The sequence below is a fragment of the Aptenodytes patagonicus genome, chromosome Z (genome assembly GCF_965638725.1).
Source record: "Aptenodytes patagonicus chromosome Z, bAptPat1.pri.cur, whole genome shotgun sequence".
NCBI classification, from domain to species: Eukaryota; Metazoa; Chordata; class Aves; order Sphenisciformes; family Spheniscidae; genus Aptenodytes; species Aptenodytes patagonicus.
In genome coordinates, this window is record NC_134982.1 from 36,933,720 (window position 1) to 36,949,760 (window position 16,041).

Consider the following 16,041-nt stretch of genomic DNA (forward strand, 5'->3'; position numbering starts at 1 on the left):
TCTTTAACTAAATAGAAAGTAATAATTTGATATTCTAGATATGTAAAAATTAATTTTATATGTATTTCTTGGTATGAGTTCTCACAGTTCCAAAGTACAAGTGGTTCAGATACATCAGGTTGGTGTATGGAGTCCTAATATACTGAATTAACAGAAGAAGCTTTGTGTCATGTTTACCATCTCCCTGGACTTAAATTTCTTCAAAATATACTTTTAGGCAGCTACAGTGAGAATAAAGAAACTGGAAGAAAACATTGAAGCAGAGAGAGCAGCACATCTGGAATCCAAATTCAATTCAGAGATCATCCAGGTAAACTTTTCGTTAAATATTTTGTACAAGTTTACAGTAAAACAGTTGATGAAGTTGTAAAGATACAATCTTCCAAAAATGTTAAGACCGCTTTACTTGCTTCAGTGAAAACACTGAATAGTTTTATTGCAACAGGTGTCAAAATTGTAATAGTTATTATATAAAAGGAGAGAATAGAAAAATATCTACTTTTCAGGGAAAATTAAAGTTATTAGAATAAATAATAAAATAAAATGTCACATTTGTAAGTTTGAGAATTCCCACTTTAAACAGTGAGGGGAAAGGAAATATTTCACAATAGTTAAACACTGTACTACTGTTTAAATATCCTGCCCTGTATCTTTTGAATGGGCATTTAGAGCTATTTGGAGATACAGTGCATACATCCAGCTTCTCTAGGAGTGAGAGCTTAATGCATCCTGAAACTGCAGTTCCAAATATAATTATTCAGAGTACATTTCAGCTTCAAACAAAGTTATGATATCTGCAGTTATCACTAAAGATTGATTATAAGAAAAAAATGTAGTATATATACTTGAATATTAAATCTTTGTATTATTAAACTGTACTACACGGGGTTTGACCCAATAAGGCAATTATGGTTTATTTTAAAAAGCAAGTGAGAAAAAGCTAAATGACAATTGCTTAGTAATCTCATACCAACTAACAAGCCCTTCACACTGGACTTTTGAAAAACTAAGCAAAAAAAAAAAAAAAAGAATTTTGGTATCTTATTTTTTCTTATTTTCTGAGTAACAAAAATGAGTACTGCCGTTCTTCAGTCAGTTATTTTCTTATTCTTATGATCTACAGGCACTTAAATTTTTTTAAAGTGATGATTAAACTAGAAGAAAGGAAAGATTTAGTTTTCTTAATTTCCTCTCTCTACTTTTACAACATACAAAGGAACTGGGAGGGTAACATTCCTTAAAGTTACAGACTTATCTTTTATGGGTTAATGACTGGTAAGGTTTTCAAGTGTGCTTTGTGCTGAGTGCAAGTGCAGCCTTTACTGTTAATCCTACACTTCCATGAGTCTACTTAAAAAATAGAATTCCCCTGGAAAACTTCAGTAATAACTGAAAAAGGAAAAATCCAGACACCACCAAAGGAGAATAAAAGATGCTTTTGGTCAGCATATCTGTTTGTCTCTGTTTTGAACGGTATGTATTCATACATTTTTACATGGGTTCAGTGCTTTCTCTGTATATACTTCTGTATAGAGTTAATAGAATATAGTTACCTGTAAAGCAGAACAGAACATAAAACAGCATTAAAGATCATGATAATTTTTCCTAACTTGCTTTAATTGCTTTCTTATCACTTTGTAGTTAAGAATTCGAGACCTTGAAGGAGCTTTGCAGGTGGAAAAAGCCAGCCAAGCAGAAGCTCTTTCAGATTTAGAAATGATCAAGAAAGAGTTCAAAGAGGTAGAAAATGCATATGAGAGAGAAAAACACAATGCCCGAGAGAACCTGGAAAAACTCAATGTGTAAGTTAACTTTTAAATTCATTGTAAAATGTCAGTAGACAGCTTGAGTACCACTTATAGTTTACATTCTCTATAGTTTTCAGTTGCTAGAAAACAGCACAATCTGATGCAATTTGCCAAACCAAGCCAAGGTTCAGAACCTGGGATTCCATTAATCATATCAGTAACCATTCATATTATGGGAAGGTAGAGAAAATAACCAATCTGTTATAGATTATTTGCCAAAGCAAGAATGTTGAAAATAATAGTTACGATAGGGTCCTGTCTCCAGTAGTGTTTGGGAGGAGTGTAGGAAAACGTATGTGGCAGGTTTATAACAGATTTTTTTTTTCCGTATACACTTACATTGTTATGAAAACATTCCTTTTCAGGGAGCTAGATGAATCTAAGACTTCTGTCTAGAAGTTGTGTATAATTTATGGTGGGTAATCTTCGTTTTCAGCTTTTGAATAATTCTGGAAAGTTTTAACTTGGTAACGAAAAATAAAAAAAGGGGGGGAAGTGTGTGAGAGCGGACAAAATTACTTGGGATTCCTTTCCTGCTCAGCACAGTCTGCTGTGTCTGTGGTAACAGACGGGTTTTGGAAGAACGGCTTTGTTATATTCCCCAAGCAGATACAGGATGCACAGTACTGAGTCTTCTTCCCTGGCTGAATCAAGTATATATTGGGGTGAGAAAATGTCAGGAAGAAGAATAGTGTTGGAAGACAGAGAACTGAGGAGTAGGTGAAATAAAGGATAGTAGTAGGTGAAGTTTAGGGAAAGAGGAGGTTTAAGAAGACTTAAAGTGGGTGGTGCACAGTGGGGGTGTGGGAAGAGACTCAAGCTAGTAGAATGGGTTGGAAAAAGGCAGAGGTGGCATCTCTTTCAGTCTAGGATTATATGGGTCTGTACACGTAGGTATTTATGTTGACTTATTCACAGAATCATAGAATCATTAAGGTTGGAAAAGACCTCTAAGATCGAGTCCAACCATCGACCCAACACCACCATGCCCACTAAACCATGTCCCTAAGCGCCTCATCTACTCGTCTTTTAAATACCTCCAGGGATGGGGACTCAACCACTTCCCTGGGCAGCCTGTCCCAATGTTGAACCACTCTTTCAGTAAAGAAATTTTTCCTCACGTCCAATCTAAACCTCCCCTGGCGCAACTTGAGGCCATTTCCTCTCGTCCTATCGCTTGTTACTTGGGAGAAGAGACCGACACCCACCTCGCTACAACCTCCTTTCAGGGAGTTGTAGAGAGCGATGAGGTCTCCCCTCAGCCTCCTTTTCTGCAGGCTAAACAACCCCAGTTCCCTCAGCCGCTCCTCGTAAGACTTGTTCTCCAGACCCCTCACCAGCCTCGTTGCCCTTCTCTGGACACGCTCCAGCACCTCAACGTCCTTCTTGTAGTGAGGGGCCCAAAACTGAACACAGTATTCGAGGTGCGGCCTCACCAGTGCCGAGTACAGGGGCACGATCACTTCCCTACTCCTCCTGGCCACACTAGTTCTGATACAGGCCAGGATGCCATTGGCCTTCTTGGCCGCCAGAAGCAACAGTGGAGAACAAAAGAAACTGGTTTTCCTACAAGTAAGGAAGTTTGTGGGCCTGAGAGAGTCTTTCTATATGCATGGTTACAGAGATGTTTTTAGTAACGTAGTTGAAACCTGTGCTGTATTATAAACACCTTAGAGCTCTTCATTAAAATAAGGCCAAAAGAAGTTTGAATGTAAGATTGTGCATTTAGGTAAACCAGAGTCATATTGAAAAATAAAAGCTTTTTTCTCAAAGAAAAGGAAATAATTTTTAAGTTAAAAATCTGTGAAAATGTGTGAAATACATTATGATAGTAATCTAATGTGATGCTTCAGGAAGACTGCAGTCTTCACAGCTGGGAAATTTAATAAGTATATTTCAAGATTCTCTATGGTCCTAAAATAACATCAGTTAATTAAACTGTAGTCTCATCCTGCCTAGTTGTTTTTGCTTTGAGCATGAGTTCTATGACAGCGATATACATGGCACTAAACTAATGCCAAGTTCTTTGCCTTTCCTTGCACTGGAGAAGGCCTGTACCATTGATTTGCCATTTTATTTGGTTTTTGGTGTTTTGTTTTTAAAAAAGCTCCTTTGTGTTCAAAACAGCCTTGTTCGGAGGAATAGCTGTTGGATCAGTAGTTTTACATAACAAGCTACTTGGCATTGTATGAGTTTTTCTTGTATGTAATTTCTTATTCTTAGAGAGAATATGGTTCGGTTTTGGGTTTGTTTTTTTTTTTCTTTCTGGTAGATCTCTGTATTCGAGTGGTCCAGAAAATGCAGAAAGTTCATGTTACAGATAAAATCTTCCTTTCAAGCTTAAAAGTTTTCTTTAACTAATGTTCTTCCAGTGCTTGTTTTTGGACTGTTTCTTCAATCCTTCCAAGGTCTAATATTCCAAGGTCCATCTTTGTATTTGAGGTTAGACCAGCCAAATTCAGCATCCTCAAGTGAAACATGGGGCTTTTTTAGGTTTTTTGGCTAATGCCTGTTAAGCTGGAGTAGTCTAGAAAAATTTCTTCTGTCTTGCCAGCATGGCTACCATAGCCTGGCTTTCTGTAGTCAGTCAGGGAGCTGTTAATCTTCCAAGAATCTCCACATACCATTTACTCATTCCTTCTGGAAGTTTTGGGAATTTTTCCTCTGTTATTTCTGTCCAAGCTCAAAAACTAGCCCTTGAATTGTATAAGCAGCTCATGTCTGGCCTCATATCAGTTACGACGTCTCTTGCATTCTTAGAGAAAACAAGTGTGTCTGACCTGTAGCTTTTGCTTCTGAAGTTCAAGATTAATGAACCACAGATACTGCCAAATTTAAGGGTGCAGTCAGTCCATCTGGGGAGTTAATAGACTTACAGAAATTATATCTATGACTTTTGAAAATACTTAACTTTTGAAATGCAGAACTGTGCTGTTTTTTATCTTTATAGCTCTTTAGAAAATGAATGTGTGTCTGAACACATGGGTCATGTTCAGCTTTGATGTAGTCACAAATAAAGGGTTAAAATTACAGAAGATTGCCTGTTCCGATTTTATTATTTGATGTGAAATAAATGTGGAGTCATGAATTCTGCATAAATGAATTTAAAAAATAAAATAACATATTTAAGTGTTACACATGCACCAAAAATGTAAACCACACATCATGCAAACACACTAAGTCCTGAAAGGAGTGTTAATGCTTTACACTGGGAGTTACATACTGGTAAAGCAATTTGATTCTCCGGGTTTCTAGTATGTTTGGCATTTTAATGCTTTTATTTGTCTATCTTCGGTTGTTCTTTTTAACTTCCATCACAACTGTTCTCTCCCGTACTCCTCTATGTTTTATCGAATTGTTATTTCATGTTGCTACAAGATGTTTTATCTTAGATATCTGTGCTCAGTAATAATTTTCAGTACAAGATCCTCTCATGAAGATTCCTTTTGGCCCCACAGAAAGTTCATAAAATAGGAGTTCCTCATGTACATTTTCTAGAATGATTTTGGTTGGTTGATTGATTTCATCACGCTAGACCCCAGTTCCCCAAAGTGGTATGCCTGTGCACTTAAGTTCCCGTAATGAACAGAGTTTGTCAGAGCATTTCATTCTGTGAATTATATTAGTTTCTCAGATGAGCAAAGACCTTTTATCTGAAGATGTAGTCTTAAAGTGGAGTGCTGCCTGCCCATGGAATAATGCTGTCTGATTGTTACCACGTGGAGCTCCACTATCCTTTTAGGTGTTGAACGTGAGCACTCTTTCAACAACTCTGTATTTTTTCTAAACACTTAGAAATTGCAAATTACACTCCACTAAGTTAGTGACAGAGATGTGAGTCTTTAAGGCCTGAATTATTCTAGCATTAGTATGAATATGTTCTGAGAATCAAGGGATGATAATAGAGACAAAATGTAAGCTAATTAGAAGCATTTTTGATGGTAGCTTAAATATCTGTTTAGGAATTTTCCAAACCATAAGAACTTTACAAGTTTTACCACAAGATCTGTTTTTTAGATTTGAAATTAGTAATGTTAGTTAAAAATTGTGAAAATCCATAAGTAGTAATTTTCCAACTAAGTCTTTGCGAGAATCTTAAAGATACTTTTCTGTATTAGATTATTCAGACCAGCGTAAGGATAATGGTTAAATATTGAACTACGTTATTGAATGCAGCAATGTTTTGTTCCTTGTGAGAATCTTTTATCTAGATGTATGAAGCTATTTCTTTGAGAAGCAAAGGTTTTTGCGTTTAGGGTAGTTCTGGTCCACAAAAATTACATTTTGGAAAAATGGGAAGAAGTCTTAAACAAAAACTTATCCTCAAAAAAAAAAAGGGACTATGTTTCTTTGTCTGGAATTGCTGTAGGAAATACCCGAACCTATGTATTTGTTGTGGTTAAGACTAGTGTCCTGGTTTCAGGACAGTTCTTACAGTTATGTTACCAGTTGCATTAGAAACTTCAGTATTAGTGCTTACAGAGAAGTAAGTACTTGTGTTACTAAAATGCAACAAGAACCTTAAACAGCCTTCCCCTTTTCCTCTAAACTGGATAATTCTGTTCAACACTTCTTTCCCAGGAAAGCAGATTTGCCCTATTTTGGGTTTTTTTGGTACAAAAAAGAATTTGTGCCTACTTAAAACATCTGTTCCGTGTGTTAATTGGATATCAGAATAAACTTTGTCTAATATCCAAACACTACTTTTCCCTACTTGCAATCATCTGTTGATTCAGGCAATTACCCCTAGCAGCTTCTGCCAACTGAGTTTTTTGAAAACAAATTATCTTCTGTGATTTCAGAGAATGCAAACCTTTCCATGAAAGTTAACACAGTTTAACAGTTGGTGGTTTTGTTAGTAGAGCTTGAAAAAACAGAAACAGCCTATCCTTACAATTTTGTTAGTCCAGACACCTAAATTTCCAGAGCTTCATAAAGGTAGGTAGTGAAGGTCAAGCTTTATCTCAGATGGACATCAATATACTCAGTTCCCTTGAGGTAATAACATAGGGTGAGCATGTACTGGCTCATCTGTTTCCTGTGCCTTTTTTATTCTTTGAATCATACAAGTATCAGTAACGTTGGTGAATATCAGTGATTGCTTTCACCAGATCCCTTCAGAGAGAATACAAGAGCCTTTGATCTACTTACCTTTGAAGGCTGCGGTCCTTGGACTCCAGACAATGTCAGGAGCTTGGCTTTTTTCTTTTAAGCTATGATTTGGCATCCTAACATATTTTCCCTTTTTCTGGAGGAGTCCCACGAGTTTGTCTTTAAGCCTTAGTCTTTGGAAAGTCTTGGAGACTTTCATTTGTTGTGCTAGAACACTTGTATGTCTTTTTAGCTGGACTTGATGTAGGATAAATGATACCAAAGTTAGAAGCTATACAAAGCTGTGAGAATTTATTTTCAGAGAAAAAGATGGTTGTAATAATTGGAACCAAGCAAACAGGCTTTTCTGGGTTGCATAATTTATTAATTAGCTCTGAACCCAGTAGCACTATGTAAATTGGAAGCAACATGGGATTTGGGTCTCCGTGTGAATTTACTTTTCTTGAAGAGTGAGAGCATGACATAGAATAAATTGGAACTGCTTTTGCTGTGTTTCTGAAAGCTGTGGGAGTAGAAGCTACTTTGGGGGACTGAAACAGGCAAGTTATTTCTCTAAGAATAAGAAGTAACCGTCTACAGCTAAAAGAAAAATAATCAGCCAGGCTGAAGCAGAAGCACATAGGTATTTGAAGGACTGATAAAGTAGTCCTTCAGCTAAAAAGATACATTGATCTATAAGAAATAAGTCCAAGTGAGGAAGTGACAATATTGATTCAAAAGTTTCAAAGTTGGAGTAACTTTGAGCCCTTTGCATTACTTTCAATTCTAGTGAGACAGAAGTGATAGGAGAAGAGACAAAGAAATGAGAGGCACCTGGATGTTCCCACTGTTAAGAGTTACATCAAAGAATAGTTCAGATTGAAAGGGATCGCAGGAGATCTATAGTCCAACCTTTTGCTCAAACCAGGATCAACTATGTGATCAGGTTGCTCAGGGCTTCATCCAGTTAGGTCTTGAAAACCTCCAAGAATGAAGATGGCACAACCTCTCTGGGAACCTGTTCCACTGTTTGACTGTCATTAAGCTGGAAAAAGTTTCTCCTTGTCCGAACCTCTTTGGATTCTATTTGTGACTGTTGTCTCTTGTCCTCTAGGCATACATTGCTGTGAAGTGACTGGCTGCATCTTCTTGATTACCTCCTTTTAGATATTGGGGGGCCTGTTTACACCCTGAAGTTATCTCTTCTCCAGCCTGAACATACCAAGTTTCCTCAGTTCTTACATGTACTTCAGCCCCTGACTGTGTTGGTGACCCTCCCTTGAGCTCATTCCAACTTTTTTCCTGTGTTACGGGGGAGGTGTGTGCTTAAAACTGGTCATTATCCTAGATGTGTCGTAATGAGTGCCAAATAAAAGGTGATTAATCACTTTCCTTCCTCTTCTGGCTATGCTACTACTAATACAGCCCAGGATGCTGTTCACTATGTCTACTTGTATGCCATGCTGCTGATTTGTGGCTAGCTTGCTGTCTACCAAGATTACCAGGTCCTTTTTGAGCATAGCTGCTTCTCAGCCAGTTACCGGCCATATCATTTCAGGGGGCTCTTTCTTCCTAAATTCAGATCTTTGCACATGTCATTGTTGAATCTCACAAGGTTCATGCTGGCCTGTTCCTCCTCCCTGTCTAGGTTCTAGGGAATGGCAGCCCTTCTCTTGAGTGTATCAGTTGTGTAGTGTTGCGACCTACCTGCCCACCCAGTTCACTGTTATCTGCAAACTTGGAGAGATTGCACTCTTGGCCTAATCCAGGTGATGGATAAAGATGTTAAACAGATTCTAATAGAGACTCCTACAGTATTCCACTTGTTACCAGCCCCTACCCTCTGAACTTTACCATCAAACAATTTTTATCAATATCGTAGTTCACGTATTTAGGCTGAACTCCTGACTTGTCTATAAAAATACTGTGCGAGACAGTGCAAAAAGCCTTGCTAAAGTTGAGTTATATTTAATCTACTTGCTTTCCTTTTGTCCACAGATCTGGTCATTTTATCTTGGAATATAACTGGGTTGGCCAGACATGATTTAGCCTCGGTAAATCCTCACTGACTGTTCCCAGTCACCTCTTCCTCTTTCATGAGCCCAGAAATTTGTTCCAACAGGACTTGCTTCATGACCTTCCTGGGACTGAAATGAAGCTAACTGGTCTATTGTTCCTTGGTTTGTCCATTTGCCCTTTTCTGAGTATCGGTGTGACATGTGCCTTTCTCCGTTTGCCAAGGACCTCCCCCAGTCTCTGTGACCTTTCAAAAATGATAATGAGCAGCCTCGCTGTTACATTGGCCAGCTTTGTCAGAACCTTTAAGTGTAGGTGAGCTGCCCTCTTCAATTTCTATGGGTTGAGTTCTTACAAGTAATCCCAGACTCAGTGCTCACCTGCTAGCAATTGTTATCTTTGAGCCTTTTTACTGATCATAGAGGCTTGGGAGACCTTGTCAGGGAAGACTGAGGCAAAAAAGGCATTGAGTGTGGTGACCTCCGCTGTTGACAAATTTCCTGGTCTGTATCGAAGTAGGTCCATGTTTTCTTTCCTACCTTAATGTAGTAGTAAAATCTCTTCTTGTTGTCTTTGTCATCCTTTGCAAACATCAATTCTAGGTGAGCTTTTGGCTTCCCTGACTCCATGCCTACATACTCTGGCAATCTTTCTAAATTCTTCCTTGGATTCCTGTCCCTGCTTCTGTCTCTTGTGTGCTGTTGTTTTGCCTTGTAGCTTTCCCATGAGTTGCCTGTTGAGCCATGCGAGGCTCTTCATATATCTGTTTTCCTGAGTACCAGGAGAACTGATACAGTACAACAACTGTTTGAAATTTTGGGAACAGTCTGCTGATGGAAAAAATTGATGTCATGCCATTCTGAGTAGAATATGGTCAGGTATGTGGAAACTTTAGGAGCAAGCTTTGTACTTGAAATCAGGATTGATTATGCAAGATGTGACATAGTCTTTCTGAAGAGAGCTACTGTGTTAATTAAAATATGATGAATTCTGTTTATTGTATGTAATTTGGAGGCCATATCCAAATAACCAAATGAATTTATGACTGGAAGCCTAACACAAGCATTAGTAACTGAAAAGACCATAATCACTTCTTGAAAAGCCTTTCTTAGAAGGAATAGATAACTTTCTTCAGTAAAAAAAAAAAAAGCAACTTCAGAAGCCATATGATGTGCTAACATGATATGTGTCATATCCATTGATTATCTTTAAAAGTATATAGTATGCTTGCCAAAAGTATTTTTGATAAATGCTCTAATGCTGAAACTTTCCAGATTAGAAAGAGAGTGTTTCTCTACAAACAAGCAAATGAATGAGAAGATTGAGGAAAAGAAGAAGGTAATTAAAGACCTCTCTGAGAGACTAGGGAATAATGAAAAAACCTGCAGAGAATTACAAGAGGAACTTGCAATGGTAAGACAAAAGGCCTGTGGCACTCATTGTTTAGTTTTTTTTAAACATACTGTCAACATAATCTGCATTTGCTGTGCTGAGCTGTGGAAGAACTCTGCCGTTCTGTTACTCTGATTTTACTTATGTTACTTTGTGTTGTAAAACATGAGTAAATATAGCTAATACACTGGAGAAGCTAATTCAAAAATTTATTTTAAGTGATACACCATGTATTTAACTGGAGAGTTATTTGCAGAAAACAATTATTTTAAAAGTATGGCTATGAGTAAAGAGTAACTTGTGTTTGCATTCCTAGCAAAGAAGGCAATTTGTAGATCTGGATTATGATTCCTTGTGGAGAATGTTCTGTCTTTCTACCCAAGCTTTTTTCTTCTCCAAGCTTTATTAGCTACCATTGTAGGCTTGTTTATTTCACATAACATTTTGTTTTTAGTGCAAGCATTTGACTGTAAAAATTGCTTGAAAATTGTATGTTTGAAGGTGACAAAGCAGAGGGATTTTTGTTTTGTTTTGGTGTGGATTTGGGATGTTGGATGGATTTTTACTGGATTATTTTCTGAAATTTTTCTCCTTTTATATAACCAGTTGGGGCCTTCCCAGTGTCTCTACCCACCTCAACTTCGAGTAACAATTTTGCCATCCTGTTGCATAGCAGCATAGCAGCACGGGCAAAGCAAAATCTTAGGATATCTAGAAAAACTTCTCTTCTTCCATTGTATAGTAGCATTTGCAGTATTTCTATACTTAGCCAATGTAAACGTTTTTTGATACTGGCTTGCAAATTTCTCCTCTTTCTCTCTCTTGGAGCTGTGAGTATGGAAGGTAAATGTGGTCTGTTCCCTGTTGCTGACAGGCATTGTGTTAGTCAGTGAGCAGGAGCAGAGACCTGCATCAGAGGATCTTCAGACTTGTTGGTGTCTTCTGTTCAGTTGATGGAGTTGTTCCATACATTGTCTTAGTGTTATCCACTTCCCAGACAGATTGGTAACTAATAAATTGAAGAAAAGTCAAATCAAAGCCCCCTCTTCCTTCTGGGAGAATCACAGCTTCTTCTATGCAAGCTTTCATATATTAAAAGGCATTTGCTGGCCTAGTTAACCTGAAAAAGTCATCAGGCACAAAAGGAATACAAAGAGACAAAAGCAACTGTCTCCCCTATGTTAGGGGATAGTTAGTAATGATAGCTATTTATTAATATAAAATACAATTCCAAGCTGAAAAATTTCTACTAGGAACCTTGAATGCTTGCTAGCTCTCGCTGTGATAGAGTTTTCCTTTTTGTTTTGTGTTCCTTAGTATAATGTATGTTATACCTGATGAGAATTCAGGACAAAATTCTGTTCATGGTCAAGGTTTCTGGTAATGGCAACAGTATTAAATGGTGTACTCAAAATGAACATTACATTACTGAAAGGTAAAAAGCAGAATAGATTGTCTCAGTTAAAAGAACTGTCTTATTCATACAGCCGGTTGTTTTAATTGTTTTACTGGAACGATTTCAAACCACAAGACTGTCTTGAACAGGTAATAAAAATACTCATTTTCTGAGGAGTTGTATTAGTGGTCCCCTATGGGATTAGATTTTTATCACCTTGGATGGCTTTGTATTTTTCCTGAAGACGTTTGTATTTGTTTGTGAAGCAGGAGTGCCTGTGTGTGGTCTTGTTTACTCAGTTTGCACAGCTTTTTGTTATTTTTCTTCCCAAAATGAAAAAGCAGAAGACTCTAGCAGAAACTTAAGTATAGATAACATTTCATATGCTGTTATTAGGTTTCCCTATATCCATACTAAAATAGTGTGAAAATGGCAGTGTTCTCTTCCCTTCATTTCCCCCTCCTGTTTTCTTGATCTATTCATTACTTTCTTACATTCTGTACTATTGTTAGACATCCTGAATATGTCCTTTCCACTCCAGTCTGATAATCTTATATTGGTTTCTCACTGTACTGCTAGAATACAAGTTAATGTTTTTGTGTTTAAAATATTGGGGAAATAAAACCAAACCAGTGAAGGCTCTTTGTTTTTAGAGAAGCAGACTTACGCAGGGATGAAATACATTCTTTGGAAACTTTATATGAGAAAGAACTTTTTTTTAATGGCTCAGTTGAATGTATAGTAAAGTAGTTATGCTGCTTTTAATTTTAAATATCAGCATGTGGCAGAAGTTTGCCAGAAATTTGCATGGATCAAATGTGATAGGATCTGTTGGTATCAAACAAAACTGCTTATGAATGTTCAGCATGAGCAGGCTCTCAAGATTTCCATTATGTTTTTCTGAGGAAATTGGTCTCAAGCTTGCCATTATTTCCAGCTAGGGTTTTTAGAAATTTTTAGCTTGAAGAATAGGAATTTGGAAGAATGGTCATTGTGATTCAGAACTTGTTTTAAATTGAAACAGCCCCAGCTGTATTCCTGCCCCATGGAAAAAATAAGAGGTCTCTTTTTAATAGTTTTAAAATTTACTCAGGATATTTACATTTCTGGCACCTAGTAGCGGATGATCTTTAATTCTTAGTACTGGACAAGCATGAGACGTTGAACCTTTATGTTATGAGAAATGTATATTGAAGTTTGGGGAACTTGCCAATTTACCAGAATGCATATTAGGAAATTGAAGTCATTTAAAATCGTGTATTTTAGTATAAATTCCTTTAATTTGGAAGAACTGTGTATTCATTTCCTCCCCTTTGTATAGATACTATCAGCAGTAGCATAATTAGTGTGTAAGTAGTGTAATAGATTACACCCAGAGCCTGTCTTTTTCCATGTGGCATATAAATCTTTTTCTTACAGCCATGCATGCAGTTATGTGCTGTATACATCTCTGCTGTCTGCAATAGCCTAGTAGGTTACCGTAAGCTGAAAGTCAGAACAGAAGTGTTTGAGAATCTAGTTCCTCGACATAAGCATTAACATTGTTCTTTAACAGAAGTGTCTTAAGTATTGGCTGAACAGACAATGAAACACCCTGAAGATTATGATTCTGTTCTACAAATTCTATGGAGTAGAATCTGGTACTCAGTGGCAAAGATGTAAATCTAATCTAGACAATTTATTGTGAACGGAGCTTTTTCTTTCAATTTTAAAAAACTGAGACCAGTCTTCATTAATTTTGTACTAACGACTGTTAAATGTATGTTACCTTCATTCTTGTTTTGCTTGCCTTAACTCAGGGGTGGTGTGTTCTTACCCAGACGCTACTTCTGTTATTGTCCTAATTTAAGAAGACCAATCAGTCTGAAGCATATGCCTAACTGATCTACAAAGAAACCAATTTTGTAATTTTTTCTGGAAGTGGAGAGGTCACTACAGCTGTGATGTCCCAGCATTTGAAGACAGGCATCTAAAAAATGCTTTTAAAGTTGCCAGTTCTCGAAAAATTTTCTCTGACTAAAAAAAAAACACAAAACAAAAAAACCAAAGAGATACTTCATAACATTCTCTCCCACCAAAAGGTTGTTACAAATCTCTCTTTAGGGGACTAGAATAGTTCCATATAAAACTTGAGCATTTTTGATTAATTTTATTTCAGGTGATTAAAACTGAGACACTAAATTTCTTGAGAAATTGTATTTAATTTACATGTGGCTAGACATTTTTTAAAGACCCCTCTATAGGAGGGATCTTTGGAAAATTCTAGCTAATATAAGAAAATAAAGAAACTCTATTAAGTATTCAATAGTTAGATGACTTGAGCAAAAATAAATAGTAGCCTAAGGAGGGAGATTGTCAGTGAGGGTTTTGTTTTGTTTTTTATACTGCAATTTATGCTTGGTTGCTTAAAATTTGTGCCACTATTCTCCTATACAGAACATCACTCAAAACCCATTTTTTGTTAACTGTGGAGCAGTCATTTGGAGCCTATTTCTGTAAATGCTTTGATTTTGTTCCCCGAAGGTCATACCTGGTAGACATTCTGATGCTTTTGTAAAGAATTTGCCCAAATGCTTTTCAAGGAGTATCTGAACATACTGCTTTTTGGTGGCTGTGTGGATAGTTCTGGTTTTGGCACTTGCTCTGCCATGACCATATGGGATTTGTACTGTAGACCGAGTGGGTGAATTAGTCCATGTGCAAGAGAGCCACACAGGAAAATCTCTGTAACTGTAAACAAGGTAGAGAAAATTCCTCTTATAATAATGGCAGTTCATTGCAGGACTGGATCCCAGTTCCCTGCATCATACTGCTGGGGTTTTGATAAGTTAATTTTGAAAAGGCCTCAAACTCCTGCCTACATGTTTATTTTTTAAACATCATTGAACTTGACATACAGATGCACATTTGCAGCATCAGGCCATGTGGGCTATTCTGGAAGTGTGCATAGAGGCTTGCATTTATTTTATTCAACAATGGCTTTTGGAAAATGCTGAAAAATCAATGGGACTTCATTTCTGTCCTGGAACAGGTAATGGAATGATACCATGAATACTGGTAGTTAAGGAAAATATCTCTGCAACCAAGTTAGTAGGGAATTGCCCAGATAAATGCAAATACCCTACTTCTGGAAGATTAGCATAATTCTGGCAGTGGGTGGAATAATTTTTATAAGTAGTAGGTTTTCCCAGTAATTCTAGTTATCCTTACAGATACAGATACAAAGCATTTGGAAAAAAGATTTTCTCCTGGTTGGAGCCTACAGTACTTGTAATGAAAAATACTTGGCTTCTATTTAATTTCTTTAAAAGTGCGGTTGTGTTTTAAAATTGATGGTTAAGTAAATATGTTGCCAAACACATTCTTCTACCAAAAATTCTTTTGTCCTCAAGGGATGTTTTGTGATAATAGCAGCCTTCTTAAGGATATGAAGTTTCACTTGGGAAAGCATTGTATATGCTACAATTCAGCATATATTTTGGGTTGAGAAAGTACGACTTGCTCCCATATTGTTTGGTTTCTAGCCTCCTATTCTGAATATTTTGTGAGGGAGGGAATTGTGTTTGGGGGGTATAGGAAATACTCCTAATATATTTTGAGACTTTTAAATCCTCAAGTGTTTGTGCAACCTTCATAAGAAGACTTTACGACTGGTCTCAAGGACCTGGGGTTCCTGAAGGCAGGTTCTACCAGTAAAGACTGAAGTGAAAAAGGCATTGAGAAGGCCTTTTCTGTGTCCTAGTCACCAGATCCACTGCCCCATTCAGCAGTGGGCCCACATTTTGCCTAGTCTTCCTTTTGCTGGTGATGTACTTCAGGAAGCCTTTCCCGTTGCCCTTCATGTCCCATGCCAGATTCAACTTTAGGTGCATTTTGGCTTTCCTAAGCATATCCTTCGATGCTTGGACAGCGTCTCTAGATTTCTTCCAGGTGACCTATGCCTGCTTCCACCTCCTTTACACTTCCTATTAATATTTGAATTTAGTCAGGAGCTCCTTGTGCATCCATACAGGCCTCCTGCTGCCTTTGATTTTCAAGGTCATTTTCAAGGATCACCTCCAAGGTCAAGAATGGTCCGTCCCCGTGTTCAGCAAATTAAGCAAAGTCAGCAGAAGGCTTACTTTACAAGTGTTCTTTCACCTGTTTCTACTAATGTACTCTTTAAGTAAAGGCTTTAGCACTTTGTCACCTGATTTCCCTTTTGATGTAATGTAGGGAACACTCACACCAGTTCCTTTTCAGTAGTTCTACAGGAGTGGCATCCCCTAACACAAATACGATGATGGATGGAGTTGCTGAGGGGGAAGTAATCTCATCTCCTGGAATAGTTGGATCTGG

At 37.4% G+C, this 16,041-nt stretch overlaps 1 protein-coding gene across 9 annotated transcripts in view; it reads left to right on the forward strand.

Moving 5' to 3' along the window:
- The window catches only part of CCDC171 (coiled-coil domain containing 171), a 158,856-nt gene that overhangs the window by 28,375 nt on the left and 114,440 nt on the right, over positions 1–16,041 (forward strand). For all 9 annotated transcript variants that reach the window (XM_076362130.1, XM_076362136.1, XM_076362134.1 and 6 more), the window contains exons 7-9: positions 218–310; positions 1,642–1,802; positions 10,190–10,328. In XM_076362130.1, coding sequence (XP_076218245.1) covers positions 218–310; positions 1,642–1,802; positions 10,190–10,328 — 393 coding nt within the window. The remainder of the gene's footprint in view (positions 1–217; positions 311–1,641; positions 1,803–10,189; positions 10,329–16,041) is intronic.